General features: G+C 38.1%; 2 protein-coding genes across 2 annotated transcripts in view; one reads left to right on the top strand and one right to left on the bottom strand.

Annotated features, from left to right (window-relative positions):
- Nucleotides 1-1656: 1656 nt before the first annotated feature.
- LOC127433098 (chronophin-like) lies at nt 1657-7872 on the top strand. Its single transcript, XM_051684761.1, has 2 exons — nt 1657-2437; nt 4368-7872. The coding sequence occupies exons 1-2, from the start codon at nt 1831-1833 to the stop codon at nt 4691-4693; spliced, it is 933 nt and encodes a 310-aa protein (XP_051540721.1). The 5' UTR covers nt 1657-1830; the 3' UTR covers nt 4694-7872.
- Nucleotides 7873-12036: 4164 nt separating this feature from the next.
- Nucleotides 12037-25821, bottom strand: part of LOC127433063 (myosin-IIIb-like) — a 62361-nt gene continuing 48576 nt past the window's right edge. Inside the window, exons 25-30 of the mRNA XM_051684701.1 lie at nt 23665-23864; nt 23483-23572; nt 20547-20712; nt 16722-17069; nt 13138-13207; nt 12037-12893 (exon numbers count right to left, since the gene is read on the bottom strand). Coding sequence (XP_051540661.1) covers nt 12886-12893; nt 13138-13207; nt 16722-17069; nt 20547-20712; nt 23483-23572; nt 23665-23864 — 882 coding nt within the window. The 3' untranslated portion in view covers nt 12037-12885. The remainder of the gene's footprint in view (nt 12894-13137; nt 13208-16721; nt 17070-20546; nt 20713-23482; nt 23573-23664; nt 23865-25821) is intronic.

The raw sequence follows: 25821 nt of genomic DNA, 5'->3' as shown, positions 1-25821 counted from the left end.
CAAATGTTCCTAGCAGTGTCTTCCACTTAATGGCTCTGACAGCAGAATCCTCAGCTCAAATCTCAGGATGTTTTTTTGTCTAACTGGAGACATTTATTAATTTAAAAGATTTGTACTTGGCATAAAAAAATGTATTCCGCTCTAACGATCTCCAAAAAATGTAATAATTAATAATTCGTAATAATTATCAAGCACTAAGAAATAGTGATTGGTCCAGCCTTAACAGCGCTGAGAAAAGTAACAGGTACCATGTGACAATGCCATTTACATACTCCTTCTTAAGCGGGCAATATATTACACTTGATTAATGACACTGAAACTGAGAAACTCTATTTGCCATTTAATTACAAATACACAGTGGGGAGTAAATAACTTAAAAAAAAAAAAAAAAAAAAAGACAAATAATGATTTAGATCATTAGCTCCACCTGTTTTGATACTGTGTGTTTCGGTATTGTAAGTGCAACCGGTCCTGCTCGACCCACTCCGAGCGGGATTCAAACTGGCATCTCTGGCATGGGAGGCGCACACTCTAACGAGGAGGCTAAAGGCTACAGCCTTTAATGTCAGTCGCTAGTGCGCCTCTTGAGGCTAGGGAAGTGAGGTTTACACACACTTCACAGCTACCTACCAGCTGGCTACCATTACACTAACCCCCCTAAACCTCACTCACATCCGGGTCACGGCACCACTGTAACCGTTCCTGCTCAACCAGCTCAGAGCGAGATTCGAACCGGGGTCTCCTGCATAGGAGGCGGACGTGCTAAAAATAAGGCTAAAGCTGGCTATTGCTACATTAGTATACTAAGACTTTGCATTTGGCTCAGTTGTGTATATAGAGTGTACATTTTATAAGCACAATCCTTATTTTAACATGGATATTGTAAATAAGAAAGCAATGAAAAATAATAATGTTTTCAAATGTGTCTTTTCTTTCCCCTGGCATGTACATTTTTTATTTTTTTATTTTTTTGAGAGGCACTTACAATGGAAGTGAATGGGGCCAATTTTTGGAGGGTTTAAAGGCAGAAATGTGAAGCTAATAATTTTATAAAAGCACTTACATTAATTCTTCTGTTAAAACTTGTGTATTATTTGAGCTGTGGTGTTGTTTAAATCGTCGTTTTTACAGTCGTTTTAGTGTTTGTTGACATTACATCATCATGATAACAATGTTTTAGAATTGGATTTTATAACTTTACAAAAAAAATTACAAAAAATAAATGTTATTTAGCGATTTTATCACACCAAAATTATCTTAACACACATATTGCTTATATCTTGCGTCTAAAATACTCACTTTTTCAAAAGTATAATGTTTACAGACTGACCCCATTGACTTCCATTGTAAGCGCCTCACTGGAACACAGATTTATTTTATTTTTTTAAAGGAGGGCGAGTCGAAATACTAATTTTTAATAATCAACATTATGCCATAAATTCTGTTAAATGAACTTAATTTGTATTGAACCCGGAATATTCCTTTAATCTAAAATTTCTACTACTGTTTGTCAACAACAAATTATACAGCGAAATATGGCTACAATAACCGATCATGGTGAGCAACAGTTGCATCGTTTTCTGATTGGATGACACGGAGGAAGAGGCGTGTCAATTCTGCAATACTAGAATATGATTGGTCCTTCTTGCCCCGGGTGTAAAACAGCAGCAGAGATGGACGGGCTGGTGAAACGCTGTACTGCGTTGCGTTTATTCCACTAACCTTTAACCAGCTGCACACACCACAGGTGCCGCGGACAGGATTATTCGTGCTTTTCATAAAAACGCACGTAATTTGTCTCTTACAACCATAGGATCTCGAGCTAGCAGAATGGCAGGTGCGGTGGGTGGCGGTAGGGGCTGCGTGACGCTCCTCGGCTCTCAGATCCGGGACCTGCTGGACGCGAAGCACAACGTGCTGTTCGACTGCGACGGCGTCATCTGGAACGGCGAGACGGCTGTGACCGGAGCTCCGGAGGTGGTGAGTCTGCTCAAGCAGCGAGGCAAACGGGTGTTCTTCGTCACTAATAACTGCACCAGGCCGCGGGAGATCTACGTGCAGAAGTTCAGCCGACTGGGCTTCACGGATGTGGCCGAGGAGGAGATCTTCAGCTCGGCGTACTGCTCCGCCGCGTACCTGCGGGATGTTGCCCGGCTGCAGGGGAAGGTATATGTGATCGGGTGTAGCGGGGTGATGAAGGAGCTCCAGGATGCTGGGGTGTCCGTCGTGGAGGAGAATGGAGAGGAGGAGCCGGGTACCAGCATCTATAACTGCCCCCTGGATCCGGATGTGAAAGCTGTGCTGGTGGGGTACGATGAGAATTTTACCTTCATGAAACTGGCCAAAGCCTGCTGCTATCTGAGGAACTCTGAGTGCCTGTTTCTGGCCACTGACCCTGACCCCTGGCACCCGCTGAGAGGAGGTAGAGTCACTCCAGGTAGGTTTGTCATTGCATTACTGCAATACAGTCTGTACGCTAGTCATTGATGATAGATTCATAATGCAATGCTCACTGAGGACAGACTGATAATGCAGTGGATTTTGACGATATATTGATAAAGCAAAAGATTAATGCAATGATCATTGATTCTAAATTAGCAATGCAAATGATAATGCAATGTTTATTTACAATAGTTTGCATTATTAATGTTTATTGATGCTAGATTTATAATGCAGAGTTTGATTTTTAAAGCAGTGTTCACAGATCTTAGATTGATGATAATTTCTGCATTATTCATTGATTATAAATTGGCAATGCAAATGATAATGTAAGGTTAATTTATGATAGATTGATAATGCAATGTGCATGCCGGCGGGTCCACGGGGGGGCGCTATATCGCGGAAAAAGTTTACACTTAAAATGTTAAAGTCCCCGTCAGGCATGTGAGGTATCGTTTGAAAGATTAGAATCTGAACTTTTCAGAGAATACCATCACTTTTGCATTTATGTTACACATACTAACAAAATAAGGCCTGAAAACATTTGCATCACTAATTAGGGCCCCCTAGGGGCGCACTGGGAAGAGAAATCAGCCCAGGATTTTACACAGAAACTGGCCCAAAAGTTGTTGAGCGGGGGGTCTGGCCCAAAAGTTGTTGAGCGAGGTGGGGTCGCTGTCCTGGCGCCGTTTTGTGGCCCGTTCTGCATAACGTGGCGGCCCAATTCAGCTTATCGCGGCACATTCGGCCCCGTTTTACGGCCAGCCCATCGGGAAAAGGCCCGGTTCTCCTGATGGCCAGTCCGCCCCTGGTGCCCCCTTAGAGGTAATGGGGACAATTTTTCCTGTTCTATATTTAATAACTGGCTCTTGAATAATTCCTTTAAAAGCTTGAAGCAGTTTTTACGAGACAAACTAAAGGCCTCATTGTTTTAATTAAAATTGTTCAGATTTTTTGGAACTTTTTTGCATTATTTATTGCATATTTGCTTACCAGTGCAACTCCAAGTTAACATAGAAATGTTAATGAAGTTTTTTCCTGCTCGTTTTGCTTTTTACTTAGCACGCGAGAAACAGGCTAATCGATTTATTTATTTTTTATGCACTTTTAACAGGATTTTTTTTTTATATATATATAAACAAGGTGCTGTTTGGTTTATAATGTATTTGTTGTGCTCTCTTGTGGAGGACATTTTAAATTGATACATTTAATTTAAAACTTTATTGCATTTTTTGCATAGATTAAAACGGAGAACATTTGTCAGAACCTCTAGTAAATGACGTTACTTTGTTTAGTACCCTTATGTCTAGGTGTTGTAAATCAGTGAAATAAGCATTTTTTTCTTCAGAATCGTGAGAGAATCGTGATCTTTATTCTAAGCAAAAAAAATCGTGATTCTCAAATTATCCAGAATCGTGCAGCTCTAGTTTGAATGCGCTGCCTTTCTGTTGCTAAGGAAAATTTGTCCCATCCATTTTAATTAAGGCCCACCCAAAATGTATTACCTGGCTACCTTGCTGATGATGGATTGATAATGCAGTGTTTTTTGACAATATATTGATAAGAGTTGATGAATGCAATACAGTTGATTAACCAATGTTATTTGCACTATGAATTGGATAATCAATATATTATTGCAGCTGATCCGGAAGTTCCGGAAGAAACAGAAGAAGTGCAAATAGATTTCATATCTGCAAAATTTCTATTAAGATATCAACATCTCAACAATCTTAAGCTTTAGTGTTGTAGACATGTTATAATAGAAAGCCATTCATTGACAGTTTTTCACGGTCTGTTTCTAGAAATGCATTGTAGCAGCTATTCAGTGATTTACAATGAACAACACTACACAGCAGTGGCTCTGTTAACGGCAGAGCATGTTTCAGGAGCAAACTGACTTCTTTGTGGTCTGAATTTGACATTCACAGGTTCTGGGAGTCTCACCGCAGCTTTGGAAACCGGCAGTAACAGGAAGGCAACGGTGATCGGGAAGCCCAGCCGTTTCATGTTTGAGTGCATAGCGAGTCAGTTCGACCTCGACCCCGATCGCTCGCTGATGGTCGGTGACCGTTTAGAGACGGACATCCTCTTTGGCAGCAACTGCGGTCTTTCCACCATGCTCACCCTCACGGGTGTCTCAACCCTGGAGGAAGCACAGAAATATAAAAACAGCGAGTCGCCGGAGCAGAAAGACTGTGTACCGGATTACGTGGTGGAATCCATCGCAGATTTCCTGCAGGCTTTGGAAGAATAGTCTTCAGTTCTCTGCTCACAGTTCAACCTGAAACACAAACAGACTTTCATTGCTGTATTTCCAGTTCCAATCCCAATGCTGTGTTTTAAAGGAATAATTCAACCAAAAATCAAAATTCTGTCATCATTTACCACACTCAAAATATGTACTTTCACTATCGCCAGATTTACTCAATCCTCCCATGTCCGTATTACTCTGGAACTTCATAAAAGTGTCTTATCTGTGTGCTTTGGGACAACAGGAATATTTTTTGTTTGGTTAACTGACACTGGGCAGAGGATTTCTAGTTTCCAGCATGCTTTGCATGGGACTCGACATGGAGAGTAAAAAGTGTTATTTCATGTGTCTTTGTGCAAGAGGAAAATAAAGGGGGAGATTTAGAAGAATTTCTTTTATGTTGTAGTTTTGGGGGTTACCATCATGGAGCTTGAGCCTAGTTTGAGGACCAGTACATTTGGAGTATTCTAGATATTCCGTTATCCAAACTGACCAAACTGCACTCAGTAGTGCTTCCCACCAGCATGTGTTTAGCATGCTAACATACAGTAGCTGGCATATCATTAAAAGTGTTTCATTTGAGGTACTTTGATGTTAAATTTGGTTGGGTTTACTCAGTTCAATTAGGTTCCATCTACTTGAAGTATTTAAGTAGAAATAACATGGTATTTTAATTGAATAAAACTCATTTCAAACATGTGGCACCATTGCCCATGATTGAAAGTTTTTTTGAGTGCACACTGTTTCTTTCTGGAGCACACAAAGGTACATTTTGAAGAATATGCTGGCCGCTCTTTTGCATCTAATGAAAGCGAATGTGGACTCGAGCTGTCGAGCTCCAAAAAGACAAAATGCACCAGAAAAGTGTCATTAAAGTTCTATGAGGACATCATAGAAAGCCATACATTGGCAGTTTTTCATGTCATTGTTGAAATGCATTGTAGGAGATACTCAATAATTTACAATACAATGATTTTTTTTGGGGGGGGATTTTTCCCTTTCTCCCAATTTGGAATGTCCAATTCCCAATGCGCTCTAAGTCCTCCTGGTGGCATAGTGATTCGCCTCAGTCCAGGTGGCGGAGGATGAATCCCAGTTGCCTCCGTGTCTGAGAGCATCTTATCACATGGCTTGTTGAGCACGTTGCCATGGAGACATAGTGCATGTGGAGGCTTCACGCCATCCACCACAGCAACCACGCTCAATTCACCATGTGCCCCACCAAGAACAAACCACATTATAGCAACCACGAGGAGGTTACCCCATGTGACTCTACCCTCCCTAGCAACCGGGCCAATTTGGTTGGTCACTCAGCACGCCCTGGGATTCGAACTAGCGAACTAGTGAACTCCAGGGGTGGTAGCCAGCGTATTTTACCACTGAGCTACCCAGGCCCCTACAATACAATGATTTTAATTTTTTTGCTACATTCCTAGTCACTCGCACAAAGCTATTGTATGGCTTAAGAACACTTGAAATATTGTGCACACATTTGGACTACTTTTATGATACTTTGTTGTCATTTTGGTTATGCCACGTGATCAACTTCGGGTAACAAATTCATGAATTCATTTTGTGTTCCAAGAAAGTCAGACAGGTTTGCAACAACATGAGGGTTTGTAAATGATGACAGAATTTTACTTTTTTTTTTTTTTTTTTTTTTCATAAAAATTTAGTGCAGGCCCGGTGAATTTTAGCATCACCATGACTTGGTGGATGTAACCCCATGAATTCTCACGTGTTTGTCACGAGTCAAATGACATGGATGTATGTTGTGTTTGAGGCACATATCAAACTACTGGTAGTTAAACACTGGATACTTACCTTAAATGTTCTGGCAAAAGGTTCTTAACTTTTAGACCAGTCAGACAAAACCACCTGCCTGTGGTATACACTGCTAGAGTTGGTTGTTATCATCTTGTGTTGGTTAGTTGTCTCCGTTTAGCTCAGTTTAGAGTTCACTAGTCCATAAAACGTCACAGTCCTTCAAGTCATTTAAATTTAGGAATAACATGCAAATAGATACATAAACACTGAAATGTTAACATTTCCCCTTTTTAATTTAGTTTTGGCAAGAAGTGTCTTGTAACACTAACAGTTAACAGAACAATTCACTCTAGTATATGAAGATCAATTCTTCGTAATACGGTTGAAATTGCAGTGAATATACCAAGTACAAAATAAAAGATAAAAAAGGATCATTATTATTTTAATAAGCATCTTACATAATGGTTTACACTTGTCATTAATTATTCAAGCATTCTTACCCAACACAGTCGGTCAGAAGACAATCAAATATCTTGATGGTAACGTTAAGTTATTCACACTAATTTTCAACTTTCAGTTTCTGTCTGTTGGTTTAGTGAATCTGATATTATCTGTGTCCAGTCATAATGCACCGTGCCAATTTAAATGTGTACTTAGTAATGGGAAAGATTAGAGCGGTATTATTAGTAGGGGTGAACCAATGCAGTGACCGTATAATTCAGTTGTAGAAATGGTCTGGTTTTGGTGCCAATTTGTATTTATTTATGAATTAAAATGTACTTAAGCGTGCTTGACTGAGATATGGCATTCATATATTTTACGAAAAACGTATTCTCTGCTATTCACTTGTTTGTTGATTGGGTTTTATCTGCCTTTATTAACAAAACTGACCTTTTTCACCCAAGTAGTTAATGTATTTGAGAGATTATTATTTCAGATCAGTTTATGATTTTGACAGTCATCCATGCAGATTAAATGCAATTTATTGCATAATTCAGTGGTTCTGCTTTACGTCACCAAATAATACAAGCGTTTATAAAGCATCTAAGTGATCTGCAAAAGTCCACAATGTGCCAGATATATTAAAACACTGAATGTGATATTGCATGAATGGTAGCTAAACGGTACATTTTGTTTAAAAGCCCTGTATCTCTTATTATTGATTACAGTTAGAATTGTGGACCACTTTTGTTTTTAACTAGGATCCTGAGTGATGTGTCATTAATCATTGTTTATTATCTTTAGACATTGTGTTATCCCTGAAACATCTTCTGAAAGATTATAATATTGATTTGAGAGGATGGCAAATCTCTGTAAATGCATATAATGTTTACTGTGAAATGGTTTGATATGAAGTTGGCACTCTATGTGGTGTAAATTCAGTTAAAAAAATGCTTTGTATCTTGTGTGTTTCATCACTGTCTGCCCAAGTTATTACAAACATTTTTAAAAGCTTCACTGCTTTCAATAACAACTGGAACTTTAGTTTTTTAAAGGAATATTCCGGGTTCCAGTTAAAAATCAGTCGACAGTCATTTGTGGCATAATGTTGAGAACCATGAAGAAATACTTTTGACTCGTCCATCCTTTAATTTAAAAAGAAAACAAAATTAAAGTGACAGTAAGGCATTTACAATGGACGGAAATGGGGCCAATTTTTTTGAGGGTTTACAAGGCAGAAATGTGAAGCTTATAATGTTCTAAAAAGCACTTGCATTAATTCTTCCGTTATAACAGCCTGATCTCACATAAAAATCAGCAAGTGTGTGCCGAATTTTCTTTAGCAGAAATCGGTATACGTTGACCGAATTTGAAAACACTGCCCCCAGAGGCTAAAGAGGTAAGTGTTTCGGAGCATATAAACAAGTGTGACATCCATTTATATCCAGGAGAGGTTGCCAGAAGCCAGTTATAAAGAGCATTGTTTTCAGCTGTACAGAGTATAAAACAGTGAAGAGAAATGCTTATTTTATTTAATCTACTCCGCAACCAAAACCCAAATCTAACCCTAACCATTAGTAGAGACAAAATGCAATGTTAGCTATAAAAATGCAACAACCTCATCACGCTCGTAATTGTTTATAAATATATTATAACCTCCTTGTTTGAACGGGGATCAAACTGTGGTCTCCCATGCAATTGACGCAACGCGCTACCAGTCCCGCCATGAGGGAAAGTGACTGTTGTGGAGCTGTTGGGAATATGTCAGGTGGGAGATAGGGCATGTCAGTGTGTCGGCATACTGTTGCCGATCCTAGGGTACCGGAACTTTTGGAACAGCATGCCGACTTTCCGTGTGATCATGTTACAGCAAACTCATGTAATATCATTGTTTTTGCAGGATATCAGGGTTTACAGTGTTATGTCGTCATGGCAAAGAAATTGTAAAATTGGATAGAACTTATTTTGCTATTATGCCATTGTATCACACTAAAATCATGTTAACGCATATTGTTTACATCTTGTGGCTATACTTTTGAAACAGTATTTTAACGTTTACAGATTGGCACCATTCACTTCCATTGTAAGTGCCTCACTGGAACTGCGACCAGTGGAAATTAATTTTTGTGGTAATCAACCTTATGCCACAAATGCTTTCTGATTTTTTTTAAAAGTGATCTACACAAAATTTTACTTTGTAAATAAAAACATAATTAGGATTCCTCTGGTAGGAGGTTAGCATTATTATTATTATTCCTGTAGCTCTAAATTGCCCAATAACTCAAGATCTCCTTGGTAAAATTTTTGAAATTTGGCACATTGATACCACAGGCCACGAGTAACTCCCACACCAAAAATGGCCCACGTGAGCCTATAGGTGGCGCTACAGGCCATGCCCCAATTTTCCATTTTCAAAGTGATGCCATTTCCACCCCATAAGTCCAAAATATCTGAAAACTGGTATATATGCCACATTTCTCATGAGGAACAAAAAAGCTTCTAGAACCCATAAAGTCCTCCATGATGGATTTTCCTGTACAGTGAAAATTTTGGAAAACCTACAAAAATCGACTCCTCCTGAACCATAGCTCCAATTGACTTGAAGCTCGGTATGTATGTGTAGGATACTGTAGGATGTCTTTCGATTCGATATTTGGCAAAAATAAATACAATACAAAATGGCTGAAAGGTGCGCATTTATGTAAATGTCCACATTGTCTTAATATCCATATGTCCAAAAAATCTAATGCCATTTTGAGTGTTTTTTCCAACCTAACAGGCTTCAAGATGACATCACTCTGAAGTACTGTGCAAAATTTCACCTTGATATGTCAAAAGATGACAGAATTACAGTTTACTATTATTTATCGCTAATGCTAAAATAATGCTTTACAGATCCACTAGTCATAAAACCGATATTTTGATTCAATCAGCAGTTCATATGAAGACTATTGCAATGTTTAATAGCAAATTAATGAATGGTTGTGTACATGTGTGAAGTACATGTCTCTACCATGTCAATTTTTACATAATTTGCAGTTTTGAGGAGGAATCTGCATTGCTGCTTGCAGCTTTAGTTATTATAATTATTATTATTATTATTATTATTTGCAGCTCCCTAATCCCAAAGCTAGAAACCATAGGCTTTTAGTGCTGCTGAACCATAGCAAAAAAGGGCCAGGTCAAGTATTCCACAGCAGAGGGTGCCATATGCTTATGAGACTAAATACACTACATACCATATGACTTTCAGCAGTGGACAAGATTTCTAAAGTACTTGCTATCGGTAATAGTCTCACAGGTGCCACTCCCAGTAAGCCAAACTATCTTTAAAACTTTCTTAACAAAACGTTTGGGTTTCTGTGTGATATACTTCAAGTAGGGTACAATGGGGCTCTACTGATTTTATTTTCTCCCAAAATACTAAATAGCAACAAAACCACCACAGGACTTTCCTAAACACCTTTTTCTCACTAAACACTAAAAAAAGTGTCTAAAGTCTGATTTTGAGGCAATTTGATATAATTTTAAATTATTTTTTAAATGTTGCAAATTTATATAGCTAATGAAAATCACTGAAATTAACACATTTCTTTTGAGACAAAATACTATCATTTTCAGTTTTAAGGTCATTAAATGACAAGTTTTTCAATGACTGTCCAATAAGTGAAAGGATAGTATTTGGGGTAAAAAGCCCCCCTGTTGCAGGAGCTAAAGGCCCCTATTAAACACATTGTTTTTCTTAAGTGGGGCGAATAGATTTAATATGAAAAAAGTGGCTCCCATCAACTCATCCAATCATAATAGAGATTAGTTGGTTTACAGAATACATGAGATCTTATAAAATGCCACATATGTTTGAAATGAACAGGAAATGGTTGACTTTTTCTGAAGTGGTTATTTTGAGCAAGCATCATCTTAATTTATAACTCAAAAAAGCATCTTGCGGTCTCAAAATTATTTGCATTACTTGACAAATTGTGCCCTGTAACTATTGCCCCTATATCTACACAATAACCCCCTAGGGGCCTTTTACCCCAAGTGTGGGTTTGTTTCGAAACAACCTTCCATTATTATTTCTTTTCACACAAATTATTTCACTCCATCAATATTCAGTAAAAATAAATAGATTACCATGGTATTACCAGTCTTTCTAGCAAGTCAGTCCACTGTCGGTCATCTTTGGTCAAGATTACGATCAAAGAACACATTTCAAATCAGCAATAAAATCTGACAATACTGGAATCATAAATTGTGATTCTTAACTTCAGATTACGCTAAAAAAAACAAAAGTTTCCTGGCTTGTATAGCTAATGTGACAGGTGACAGGTGATGTCTGTATCTAAAAGGTGATTGGCTCTTTTACCTGTAAGGCGGGACTTCCTTTCTACATCCGTTGACCATTGGGCGTTAGAGCTTCTTGGCTGAGCGTTCCAATTTCTTCCATTCAATTTAATAGAAGTGGCCCATCTTTGCTAAATAATCTCCGCTTAAGCCCTGTTGTAACCTACCTGTCATATGTAAATCTATAAAAGTGATACTCCTACTGCAGTTTTAGTCAAATAACTACAATGAATGAACTGTAAAGTTCCATCACAACACTAACAGGACTTTGACAGTATTTAATAATCAGAAGTTAACACATAAACACAAGTAATTTACTCTGCAGAAATAAAAGTTGGCTTTGCGTCTACGAATGCTTTATATTGTGCTCCATGTTGTGCGGTTGGCATTTGCTATAAACATATTTTTCCAATGTATTTAATATTATTTGTGTTGTTACAACAAGCACAGTTATAACAGAACTTGAATCAGACAAGTTAAACAAGTGTTTAAGAGTACATATGACAGTTCATTGAATAAAACCGAGGATGAAGAATATCAACATTACTAAAGGGTCATCACATGACTGTTCATAGGTCAGTTTCGCCTTTTTAATTTCGAATGGTTCGCAGAATTCTCTTCAGCCAGTCTATTAACTTCTCATATAAGTATTTATTTGGAACGCACAAATATTCATTCTCAATGCTTTTTTGAATAAAGAACGATCATACTATATATTACAAAAATAAAAATGTAATGCAAAACTATCCATCAGTAATTTGAAGAACAACATCTGTAGGGTTGGAAGTCTCCTTATTATCTTGAACAGCACTGAAGGTGATGGAGAGGAAAATTCCGAGCAATATCAGATCCATCGGAAGATCAGAGACTGTGTCAAGCTTTGGTCGAGATTCCCTCCAAATCCTGTGAGAATTCAGACAGGTTGGGATCTGTCCGTGTTTTATATGTGCCGTGTTAAATAGCCACTCCTTTAGACCACGGGAAAGGATCATGTTCGGCATGTTCATTAGTTTGAGCGCCAGCCTCTTCAGAGAATAGTTTTATTTTATTTATTATTTAAGTGATTCATCATATAAATTCTGGAGCCTTAAATGCAGAGAGGCGTGCAGTGTATGAAATAATACCATTTATTCAAGTACCTAGAAACATCAAGAACATAATTTACATGTTAAATAAAATTACATCCAATGAAAAAATGTTTTCCTTCTGTGAAAGAAATTATAATAGTTATAAAATACTTCAAGCTAGAAAATGCAGAATTGGAGCAGCCCTGTGTTGTGCTTAAGGCAGAAGACAATTTCTCTTTGTTCATACTGCTAAGGGTCTGATCATGTGACAACATCCTTAACAAACATCTTTTCACATGAGAAATCACATATAACTTGTTAACAACCTATATAAGCCTGCCATGTATGTGTGTTCAAGAGAAGCCACAGGAGCTTCTCCCCCCGGCCGGATGGTATGAATAAAGCGCTGAGGAAAACACTGCACCGTGTCCTGTAATGTGTTTGGAACCCTCCCACTCCATGTGAATTCCAGGTGGAGAATTTCCATGACACTTCGTGTCTTTAAAATGTCAATTTACATAAGTCAAAGTATAAATAGCAGCATCAAGAACAACTGGAGTTTCATTCTCCAATGTGTTATGCATCTGAAACATAAAAATACATTTGATCACAATAAACAGAGGCAAAAGTGGCAAGGTTTTTCAAAGAAACAGCTCACTTAAAAATGAGAATTTAGTCATCATGCAATGTTATTAATATTAAACTACTATTAAATCTCATTTGCGCTCTCGTTCAACTCAAATACTGTATTTCTGTCAAAGAGAAACATTAGGGGTGAATAAATGAAACTAACAAAGATTCATTCAATCTAAATCTCGTAATATTCACCTGTCCTCTTCCAAGAAGTCAAGGGTTTGTTGGAGGAGACTTTGATTTGATCTTGGCTCTGCTGGAAGTGCTGTGAAAAACATTGAGGCAACATGAAAGGAAAAACAGCCCACAGAATTCCATTTTAGTTCACTTTGAAAATATACTACACTTTTGTCTGAACAAGAACAAACAGCATACATTAAATTGCCATTGCACAGACACCTGACCTTTAACTAGCTACAAGAAAGGAGGCGTTTCTGGCATCGTTTTCTGACAGAAAAAGGGTTTATTACGCAACCACTGTGGGTTGAAATGTTGTACAGTAATGTTTGTACAACTGCACTTTTCCTAACAGGAAATGACTGAAGAGACTCAAGCAAGGAATCATTCACAACAAAACAGAAACTTAAGCCACATTCACACTTATACATTTTTGTTTTAAAAACGCATCTTTTTCGCTACATTTTTGCCTTCCGTCCACACTCAGATGGCGTTTTGTCCAGCGAAAACGAAGGCTACATCCCTCCTAAATGTTTCGTCCACACTGCCGTTTTCCAAAAGTTGCTCGTCCACACTGAAACGTATAAAAACACTAAAATCCTCTTACTTCGCAGGTGAAAACAACGCAAGAAACGTGGCTATGCGTCATTTCCATGTATGGTCCGAAACACAATTGTCCTGGTGTTCCGTCGCCGGACAGCAATTACGTGTAAACTTCCCATCGCCTTTGAAGGAATGCAATGTGAAGGTTGTACAAAGTAACATTTACCTTTAACAAAGTAAATAGCAGACACAACAACACCGCTACATTATGGACCGCCCTCTTTTTTTAAATGTTTTTTATTTTCTCCCCAATTTGGAATGCCCAATTCCCAATGCGCTCTAGGTCCTCGTGGTGGCGTAGTGACTCACCTCAAATTGCCTCAGTTGCCTCCGCTTCTGAGACCGTCAATCCGCGCATCTTATCACGTGGCTTGTTGAGCGCGTTACCGCGGAGACCTAGCGCGTGTGGAGGCTTCACGCTATTCTCCGCGGCATACACACAACTCACCATACGCCCCACCGAGAGCGAGAACCACATTATAGCGACCCATTATAGCGACCACAAGGAGGTTACCCAATGTGACTCAACCCTCCCTAGCAACTGGGCCAATTTGGTTGCTTAGGAAGCCTGACTAGAGTCACTCAGCACACCCTGGATTCGAACTTGCAACTCCAGGGGTGGAAGTCAGCATCTTCACTCGCTGAGCTACCCAGGCGATATGGGCCACCCTCTTGATTGTTTTGGCTTGGATGGATCACATGACAACAAATACGTCATAGTTTTCAAATGTCTTCGTTGTCTCTTTCCACATCACAGCATGAAGACGGCATTCTCTATTTATCCACTTGGGAGAGCATTTTCGTAAAGCTCTGTTTTCAATGGACAAAAATGCTGTCTCAGTGTGGACGAAGGACAAAATGTAGCGAAAAAGATGCATTTTCAAACAAAACTGCATTAGTGTGGATGCTTTTCAAAAACACTCTCCTAAGTGGATACATTTGAAAACGCTGTATTCGCGTTGTAGTGTGGACTGGGAAAATGGAGGCACTGAAAAACTAAAATGTACTTGTTGTCATGTGCAACCTGAAACTGAACATTTGGTCTGATTTTTGGAGTGAATGCACTTACACTATATGGCCAAAAGTTTGTGGACACCATATGTGCTTGATGAACATTTGATTTCAAAACCTTAGGCATCAATTTCCCCCTTTGCTGTAATAACAGCATTCACTCTTTTGGGAAGGCTTTCCACTATACTGTATGTAGTAACATGGCTGCAGGGATTTGCTCTCATTCAGACACAAGGCTATCAGTCAGGAACTGATGTTGGTCGATGGGGCCTGACTTACAGTTGCTGTTCCAGTTCACCCCAAAAGTGATCAGTGGGGTTCAGGTCTGGGCTTTGAGCAGGCCAGTCAATTTCTTCCACATCAGACACAGTAAACCATTTCTTTATGGACTCACTTTGTTCACAGGGGCATTGTCATGCTGGAACAGAAAAGGGCTATCCCCAAACAGTTGCCAAATATTTGGAAGCACACAAAGCCCAAGCCATTACATAAAGAAACATTAAGATTTTTCTTTACTGGATTTAATGGAGTAACCAAATTCGTTAATTAGAAGGGGGTGTCCACAAATGTTTGGCCATATAGTGTAGCTGCATAGAAAGCTATAGGATGCTCCCTTGCTCCCTTTTTAGTGAATGACTTAACCTCCAGTGTGCTGTCTGTCTGCACTGGTCTCAGAACAGTTTGAAATGCACCTTATTTTCATCCTAACTCCATATAAAACCTCTGAAAGCAACATTTTTCAACTTTTGCATGAATACATTTATTCTCAATGTGAAAATGCACAGTAAATATATAGGAATGCATTTACTAATGTTAAGGAATATAACTGTATTGTACAGTGAAAAAATAAAGTATAACAAAATTTATATATAAATGAAGCAAAATGACACATGTTGAAAGTTATTCAAAATAACTAACATGTTTTTTCAACTTTTGAGGGTATAAGGTCCCATTTCCCACATTTGTGGATATCATGTTTATCAGCGCGCTGATGCACGAAGAATTAATGGATTTTTTCAAGCGGCATATCAAACGAAACTAGAGACTCTACTCTATATTAGAGACTATACAAGATCAATACTTTGCAATTCAAAATTTTAATATCTAGGGCTGTCAAACATTTAAACATTTATTTAGTTTGACGAGGTGTGTTGCCTGTAAAGTTGGAGCGCTGACTGCCCCCTGCTGCATCAAGGTGGTACATCAAGCTTGAATTGCTCTGATGGTAGGAACATTCCTTATTATGGGAACTTGTGTACAGGTCTGGGGCATGATTGTGTTATTTTTATTTTTTTTATGCAGGATTTTTCATATAATAAATCTCACATAATTAACGTATTGAATTGACAGCCCTAATTATAACCCAGTCACACATGTGCGATAAGAGTCATTACTGCCTACGAGGAGCGTTGCAACAAAAAAACATGGACAATGAGTCTGATGTCTGCGTTGCTATTGCCAAATCTCAAGCGCTAGAAGTTTGAAGGGTTGCGGTAATGTTCCTTCTATGTTGTGCACTGAACGTACAACCTGCATGCTTAAAAGAAAGTGGCAGAAACTGACATGATCAATAAAAAATGCTATTTGTTTTATTCTGTTTGCCCTCGATTTCCAGAAGACGAGCTAAGAGTGGTCCTTATGAAAATGATTGAAAATCGAAGTATTCTTGTTTTTAATTACACAGCAGCACGTGTGATGAATATTTATTGTAATAAAATATATTTCTTTATATTAAATAAGTCTACTACAAAGCTGAATAATGAAAAATGTACATAAAAAAACAAGTAAACAATTTTGACCATACTCTAAAAGTGTGATAAAATTGTTTAATTTCTGTTAATGATTTTTTTTGTTCACTAGCACCAGTGCTAACACCTAAAAAAGTAAACGTACAGCCCTGATTTAAGTTTAGGGAATTGTTAATATCACTATTGTTAATATCAATAAATTTGATGTTTATGTGTCAGTGTGTTTAGCATGACCCGTACCTGTTGGATCTGTTGGATTTCCCTCATGGCCAACCGTATGGACGGGTACAGCCGGGGGAACGGTCTGCTCGCATGGTTTGGATTGTCATTGTCCTTGCGTTCCATCTCTGTGGCCTCAACCAGTCGCCGCCTGTCAGATATGCGTTTCAGCACGGGGGGTTTGTGGTGCTCTGGGCTTGAGTTTTGCCCCGGGGGCAGGAACAGTCTCTGCATCTGCAGATGTACTTTGTTTGATCCAGTTCCCATTTCCTGATCGGCCTCTTCAGCAGAATTTACACTGCTGCTCTCCACTGATGCCGATGATGTCAGAGCTTTGAGTTCCTCATAGTCTGGCTCCTGCTCACACATCTGTTTGGTAGACAAACAAACAAACAACCAATACAACAGAATGCAGGTGTCTCGATGCAGACGTTCTTTTTAAGCTAACAGGGTATCTAAACAACGTGGCGCTCCTGTGCAAGACTCTGTCGAAACAGAGACACGGTGCAACGGTCAAAGACTTCTGACAATTGAAAAACAGTGCAAGACAGACACCAAAACAGGTTCGGTGTTAACAATCCCTTACCCGAGTCACTACATCAGTGGCATTGCCAAGGGTGGGCCGGGGTGGGCCTGCGCCCACCCAAATTAGACACAGGCCCACCCAGAATATTAGAGATTATTCTTTGACTTCAAATTAATATTTATAAAATATAAAATTATAGCATTTGGTAAAAAACAAAAATTTGGGGAAAAAATATGGCCCATCCATTTTTATTGAGGTCCACCCAAAGGTAATGTCCTGGCTACGCCCTTGCACTACATTAAGCCTACAATAATGATTTTACAATTTTAAGGCTTCTGTTATTCATCCATGCATGTTCACATCATGTCTGTAAACAAAGAAAAGAAGGTTTGGCGGCACATATGCTACTTGCTCAAATGACATATTTTTCGAGTGGCTCTTGGTAGGGGTGTAACGATTCACTCATCTCATGATTTGGTTTGGTGCACGATACTGAACTGATTCTTTAAACTAAGCCTGAATGTTAAGATTGAAAGTATTTTTTAAAAATGATTATTACTTTAAAGATGGCCAAATGGAAATATTAGCTAACAATTCATCTTACTGAAAATACGGAATTATGTTAGAAACATACAGGTGCATCTCAATAAATTAGAATATCGTGGAAAAGTTCATTTATTTCAGTAATTCAACTCAAATTGTGAAACTCGTGTATTAAATAAATTCAGTGCACACAGACTGAAGTAGTTTAAGTCTTTGGTTCTTTTAATTGTGATGATTTTGGCTCACATTTAACAAAAACCCACCAATTCACTATCTCAAAAAATTAGAATACATCATAAGACCAATAAAAAAAACATTTATGTGAATTGTTGGCCTTCTGGAAAGTATGTTCATTTACTGTATATGTACTCAGTACTTGGTAGGGGCTCCTTTTGCTTTAATTACTGCCTCAATTCGGCGTGGCATGGAGGTGATCAGTTTGTGGCACTGCTGAGGTGGTATGGAAGCCCAGGTTTCTTTGACAGTGGCCTTCAGCTCATCTGCATTTTTTGGTCTCTTGTTTCTCATTTTCCTCTTGACAATACCCCATAGATTCTCTATGGGGTTCAGGTCTGGTGAGTTTGCTGGCCAGTCAAGCACACCAACACCATGGTCATTTAACCAACTTTTGGTGCTTTTGGCAGTGTGGGCAGGTGCCAAATCCTGCTGGAAAATGAAATCAGCATCTTTAAAAAGCTGGTCAGCAGAAGGAAGCATGAAGTGCTCCAAAATTTCTTGGTAAACGGGTGCAGTGACTTTGGTTTTCAAAAAACACAATGGACCAACACCAGCAGATGACATTGCACCCCAAATCATCACAGACTGTGGAAACTTAACACTGGACTTCAAGCAACTTGGGCTATGAGCTTCTCCACCCTTCCTCCAGACTCTAGGACCTTGGTTTCCAAATGAAATACAAAACTTGCTCTCATCTGAAAAGAGGACTTTGGACCACTGGGCAACAGTCCAGTTCTTCTTCTCCTTAGCCCAGGTAAGACGCCTCTGACGTTGTCTGTGGTTCAGGAGTGGCTTAACAAGAGGAATACAACAACTGTAGCCAAATTCCTTGACATGTCTGTGTGTGGTGGCTCTTGATGCCTTGACCCCAGCCTCAGTCCATTCCTTGTGAAGTTCACCCAAATTCTTGAATCGATTTTGCTTGACAATCATAAGGCTGTGGTTCTCTCGGTTGGTTGTGCATCTTTTTCTTCCACACTTTTTCCTTCCACTCAACTTTCTGTTAACATGCTTGGATACAGCACTCTGTGAACAGCCAGCTTCTTTGGCAATGAATGTTTGTGGCTTACCCTCCTTGTGAAGGGTGTCAATGATTGTCTTCTGGACAACTGTCAGATCAGCAGTCTTCCCCATGATTGTGTAGCCTAGTGAACCAAACTGAGAGACCATTTTGAAGGCTCAAGAAACCTTTGCAGGTGTTTTGAGTTGATTAGCTGATTGGCATGTCACCATATTCTAATTTTTTGAGATAGTGAATTGATGGGTTTTTGTTAAATGTGAGCCAAAATCATCACAATTAAAAGAACCAAAGACTTAAACTACTTCAGTCTGTGTGCATTGAATTTATTTAATACACGAGTTTTACAATTTGAGTTGAATTACTGAAATAAATGAACTTTTCCATGACATTCTAATTTATTGAGATGCACCTGTATGCTGCTTATACATGGTCACTGACTACATACATTTAAAATATTTAAATTTTAAATATTTAAAATTGGGGGGGGGGGGGGGGGGGATTTCACTCTTCAAACGGACATTCGATCCCTCATGCTGAAAAGGTGCATCTGCAGATTACTCTGAACTCATCATACAACACCTGTGGCTACTAGTGTGCAATCGTATTTAAGAGCTCCTTGAGTAGGCTTTGGACGTCACGCATATTGGATAGAACAAAAAAATTCCCAATTTCCACAATGAGCATCGTCACATTTTGAAACCGCGATGTATCGTGCCACGATAAACCGTCACATCCAACTCTTGGTGATCACAGGCAACCATGAGTAAACCTCAAACCATCACCTCTGACCAGCCCTAACCAGTAGGTGGCGATATGCACAAAGAATGCAAATTGCCAAAAAACAGAAGAACAAGAATGTGAAAGTGAAAGTGGAGATTTATAGTAAAAAAGGACGTAAAAATGTATCTGTTTCTAACCCACACCTATCATATCACTTCAGAAGACATGGATTTAACCACTGGAGCCGTATGGATTACTTTTATGCTACCTTTATTTGATTTTTGGACCTTGAAAGTTCTGGCCACCATTCACTTGCATTGTATGGAGCTACAGAGCTGAAATATTCATCTAAAAATCTTCATTTGTGTTCTGCAGAAGAAAGAAATTCATACACATCTGGGATGACATGAGGGGGAGTAAATGATGAGAGAATTTTCATTTTTGGGTGAACTATCCCTTTAAGGCCACATCCACACCAATCAGTTTTCAGTTTCCTAACATCATCGTTTTCGAAGTATGCAGTTATGGAAAGTGTTTTTGAAACGCTCCGTTTTCGGTGGAAGAAAATGCTATTCTATTGCCGTTTTCAAACTAAAACGTATGGACATGTCCTCTGAAGTCTCCGATAAGCAATACGGTTTTTAATTATTGCATTATTTCTTCTTTAAAACAGAATCATAACCAAAACATTCATCTCTAACCTATGAAGGTGAACAGACAACTGCTTTACGATACTAATATTGCACATCGTCAACAAAGTAATCAAAATGCCTTGGTAAAAGTGTAAACTGTGACTCACCTGACCGCAGGGTACCGTGAGCAGCTCCAGAAAGGGCTTGATGCCCACATGAGCATGGTACTGGACCAAGTCTACCAAAGACGAATGGGCTCGATCCTCCCCGAGAATCACATACTTCCCATTAGTCTGCATCTCAATCATGTAGTGACGACAGCGATTAGCACCCCTGTTACGATGAATCAACACCGCCAATCAGACGAGTTTACAGACATGAAAATAAACAAGTATCTAACGTTTTGGAATGACATGAGGGTGAATGATAATGACAGATTTTTTTTTTCCAGGTGAATTAACTGTTTAATGGTTGCGCAAGGGGCCGTTCAGACCGAATGTGTTCTTGCGCTAAAAAAGCTAGACACGGTATAACGAATAAAATGGAATGCAGGTGTCTCAGGATGTTTTTAAAAGTTAAGGTCTTTTAAATTGATACGGCGTCTTAAAAATGCGGCGCTCCAAAAAAGAAAAAGAAAAAAATAGACTGTGCATTTATCTTTTTCTGTCATGTGTGTTATTATTAGGTGTTCAAGCCTGAAGGCCTGAAAAACTATTGTAATTGTAAGGATTTTTATTTTTATTATTATTCTGCCTTAAAACTGATCGTGCAGACCAAACTGTAAGTTGTAGAGAGCTGAAACTTTGAGGGAAGGTAGTCCCCCAGAGTACTACAGCGTATCAAAGTTTTGGCCCGATCGGCCACAAGGTGGCGCAATAGTGATCATGTTTACGTTTACGAACAAACTGTATATCTCCGATTTCATTTCCATCATGAAATGTTTTGCGCTAATTTGCATAATTCAAAAAACCTACTTTTTTGAACTCCTCCTAGGCTGTATGTCCAATTTGCATGTAAATTGGGGTGTCTACTATGAACCCTCCTGACAAAAAGTTATCAAAAGAATTTTGATTTGTTTAAGCGTTGCTAAGATATAAGCCAAGAAATTGGTCAGGCGTCATCCATTTTGTATGTATTGACCAATATCTACCAAATGAAAAGGCCAAATGTTACGAAACTTGATACACATAGACAACAGCACATTCTGAGGATGCATGCAAGTCGCGAAAAAATTCCCCAATAGGGGGCGCTACAACAAAAAAACGCTCATAACTCCGCAACCGTATGATCAATGAAGTTAAAAATTGGTATGCATCTTGTAGGGGCCAAAGGCTAACATATCCTACAATATCAGTACAAAAATATAAAAACATGGCCACCAGCAGCCAATCAAATTTCAGCAGCTAATAACATCAAATCTGAATGGCAGACCGTTACGAAACTTGAGATATTTGTAGACAGTGTCAGAATGAGGCTGTGTACCAAGTTTTATGAAAATCGGCCACAAGGTGGCGCTATAACAAGGACATTTAAATTTTCGCCAATAACTCCGCAAACGAGTTAAATAATCTCAAAATAATATTTTCCTCTAATTCCTTGCACCAAGACCTACACAATGTATATCTTAGTTTTATTGCATTTTATACAATGTTTCCGCTATTCTAATTTTCTAAAAAAGCAACTTTTTCGAACTCCTCCTAGGCTGTATATCCGATTCTCACAAAAATTGGTGTGTTTCTACTATGTACCCTACTGACAAAAAGTTATGAAAGGAATTTTGATTTGTCGAAGTATTGCGAAGATATTAGCCAACGACTTGGTCAGGCGTCATCCATTTTGTACGTATTGACCAATATCTTCCAAACGAAAAGGCCAAATGTTACGAAACTTGATACACATAGACAACAGGACATTCTGAGAATGCACTCAAGTCGCGAAAAAATTCCCCAATGGGGGCGCTACAACAAAAAAACGCTCATAACTCCGCAACCGTATGATCAATGAAGTTGAAAATTGGTATGCATCTTGTAGGGGCCAAAGGCTAACATATCCTACAATATCAGTTGGACAAATACAAAAACATGGCCACCAGCAGCCAATCAAATTTCAGCAGCTAATAACATCAAATCTGAATGGCAGACCATTACGAAACTTGAGATATTTGTAGACAGTGTCAGAATGAGGCTGTGTTCCAAATTTTATGAAAATTGGCCACAAGGTGGCGCTATAACAAGGACATTTACGTTTTCGCCAATAACTCCGCAACCAAGTTAAATAATTATTTTTTCCTCTAATTCCTTGCACCAAGACCTACAAAATGTATATCTTAGTTTTATTGCATTTTATACAATGTTTCCGCTATTCTAATTTTCTAAAAAAGCAACTTTTTCGAACTCCTCCTAGGCTGTATATCCGATTCTCACAAAAACTGGTGTGTTTCTACTATGTACCCTCCTGACAAAAAAGTTATGAAAGGAATTTTGATTTGTCGAAGCATTGCCAAGATATAAGCCAACGACTTGGTCAGGCGTCATCCATTTTGTACGTATTGACCAATATCTACCAAACGAAAAGGCCAAATGTTACGAAACTTGATACACATAAACAGTTTTACATTGCTCATAATCTCTGCATTAACAATAACTTGTCCGCACATTTTAAGTCTGACTTTATCCTGTTTCAGGATCGTTGAACACAAGACATCAAAGTCATATTTAACACCAGTTTGCAAATTCAGCAGCTTACAAAGTACATATACATATACAAATATATACCTTTTTGCATACTTTGAAAGTTCTTAAAAGGCTTGAACCCCGACAATTGCTGCTTGCAGCTATATTTATTATTGTTTTTATTTTTTCAGCTTTCTTTTTCTTTTTCTTACATTTTATATTTTATTAACTGAAATGTGATCATGAAGGTAGTTTGAAGATACTGTATATTTTCTCTTTTTGCATCATACTTTCAAAATTAAAAAAAGAGACAAATAAATGACGTTTACATAGAGAAACAACAGAAAAACTGCACAAATGGCACCTAATAGAGTTGGTTGATTTTGAGATATATAGCTCTTTGTTTTGGCATTACATTCGGTGGCACGTACCTGTAGGTAAGAGTGTAGCCTTCCCGACTTTGACCAACACGTACCAAGAAGCAGCCAAGAGGTTTGTCAATCAAGAGATCCTCTGCTTGTCTAAGAAACCAAAGTTACATTCATGATATGATGAACAGTCATATGACTACATTGGATTTGCACCTCCGATGAGAAGTTTCACTCAGTCTAACCTTCGTGTGATCATGCCGTGAAACCAGCTGGGAAAGTTTCCGTCTCGGGCCAGCTTACGGACCTGCGTCTCCTTAAACCAGCGGATGGTGTTGGTCTTCTTCAGGTGTTTCTCTTTAATACGCTCTTCATCTATCGTCTGAAGCACCTGAGAAATGTCCAGATGAACCTTCTCATTCAGCTCATTATCAAACGGAGTCGCCTGTGCAGAAAACAAGAAGAAAATTATTTGTATTTGAGTGCATCACTTAAAGTCAACATGAAACGAGATTTGCAACCCATTTTACTTCTTAGAGTGAAAGCCTGTGTGATATCACAAGAAAAGCAAAGTAATTTTAAAGGCGGGGCAAGTTATTACATTTGGATGAAAAGAAATAAATGTATGCCCAGATAGTGTCAAATTTTCAAGACAATTAGAAAATAATAAAACAGAATATATTCTGATATTTTATTTTTCATATTTTAAAGAGACGATGCAACAAATCTAGAACAGGATTCATTACTTCCATGCTGAAATTTCATGAGATGCAACTGGCTGTCAAACACATATTAAGCTACACAAATGTATTTTCTCAGGCACTACTTGAGTCTAAATAGATGCACAACTTGCATAATTTCAGTAGTACACCCGAATGACAACAGCCAAATCATACTGTTCATGTGTTAAACTTGCTATAGTTTACTTCCACATTGCTGCTTCTTCAAATAGCAATGTCAAATGTAAATCAAGTCAATCAGTGAAATATCAGTGCCACCTTGAGTAAGAAATAGCATGTAAAATATATGGGATACTGATAATTCATCATTGTTACATAGAAAATAAACATGATATAGTAGTAATTTGTCTTGTGATAAACGAAGGAACTTATATCCTGTAATAGTAAACTTAAATAGATATGAGAGAGAGAGATAGAGAGAGAGAGATAGAGAGAGAGAGAAAGAGAGAGAGAGCGAGAGAGATACGTTTATATTATATTCCAAAACACTATATTGCGATTAACAACCATCATCACATACACATCATCAACTACATAACAGTTAATATATTACCAACCACAAAACAATTTAAAATAAATAAATTTAAAATTTAAAATGAGGTTTTCCTCATGATCCATAGTACACAAAACTTCATTTAAACCCCATGTTTCAATAAAACAAACCATATTTTTAGTCAGTTTAAAATAAACAAACTCTGCTCTGATCCTTGAAGCCACGAAAGCTCTTAAAATGATCTCTGGATCTACAAAAACTTCTCATAATTCTCTCTCTCTCATAGGCGTAAGTTTTGCGATTTGTATTACATGTATAATTTTGACAAAATATTCTAATTTGTGTCTTACCTACATCCCACCACTGAACAATGTCATTTGTTTTTTCCACTCAACCCAAAATACATTAACTTTTTCACAAAAAAGGACATCTTGTAACAGTTTCACGTTAAAATGCCAATAATAGCTATGACTTTGTGACTTCTTTACATTTATTTCAGTTATACATAAATGATGATCAGAGAACCCATTTGGACAAATTGTAGATTTTAAAATTCTATTACTATTATTTTTATTGATATAGAAACGGTCTAACCTGGCAGTACTAATACGATCATGAGAAACCTTTACCCATGTATACTGCTTAACTGTTGGGTGTTGTAGTCTCCATACATCAACCAAATTAGAATTACTAATAACATTATGTAAAGCTTTGGCAGAAGAGGGGTGAGGTTCTTCTCCATTTCGATCTAAAGTAAAATTTAACGTACAGTTCCAAACAAACATTTTCATCACAGTTTTTTTTTTTAAACTCATGTAGATTTTTTTTTTTAAATGTATACTCTCAGCTCCAATATTTGGTGCATAAACATTAATAAAAACAAAAACAAACCCGAGACAGTGGTTATATTAATCTTCTTTGAAAATAAAATAGCAACTCCTCCACTAACATTAGAACCACGACTCATGAATAAATCACTTCTAAACCCCATTCTCCATTCCACTTCATTTTTCACATCACTATGCGTATCTTGTAAAAATGTTACATCAATATTCTTATTTTGTATGTATTCATTCAAACTTGCTCTTTTCCTACCATCTCTTCCCCCATTGATGTTAATGGATCGTATTCTAAGGCTCTCCATGAAAGAAGAGGACAGAAAAAGGAAA

Source organism: Myxocyprinus asiaticus, chromosome 42 (genome assembly GCF_019703515.2).
Source record: "Myxocyprinus asiaticus isolate MX2 ecotype Aquarium Trade chromosome 42, UBuf_Myxa_2, whole genome shotgun sequence".
NCBI classification, from domain to species: Eukaryota; Metazoa; Chordata; class Actinopteri; order Cypriniformes; family Catostomidae; genus Myxocyprinus; species Myxocyprinus asiaticus.
This window is presented reverse-complemented; position numbering and strand designations above follow the sequence as displayed.

Coding starts and splice junctions, on each gene's coding strand:
- LOC127433098 (XM_051684761.1), top strand. CDS start 1,831: ATGGCAGGTGCGGTGGGTGGCGGTAGGGGCTGCGTGACGCTCCTCGGC. Junction 2,438..4,367: donor AGGAGGTAGAGTCACTCCAG/GTAGGTTTGTCA, acceptor TGACATTCACAG/GTTCTGGGAGTCTCACCGCA.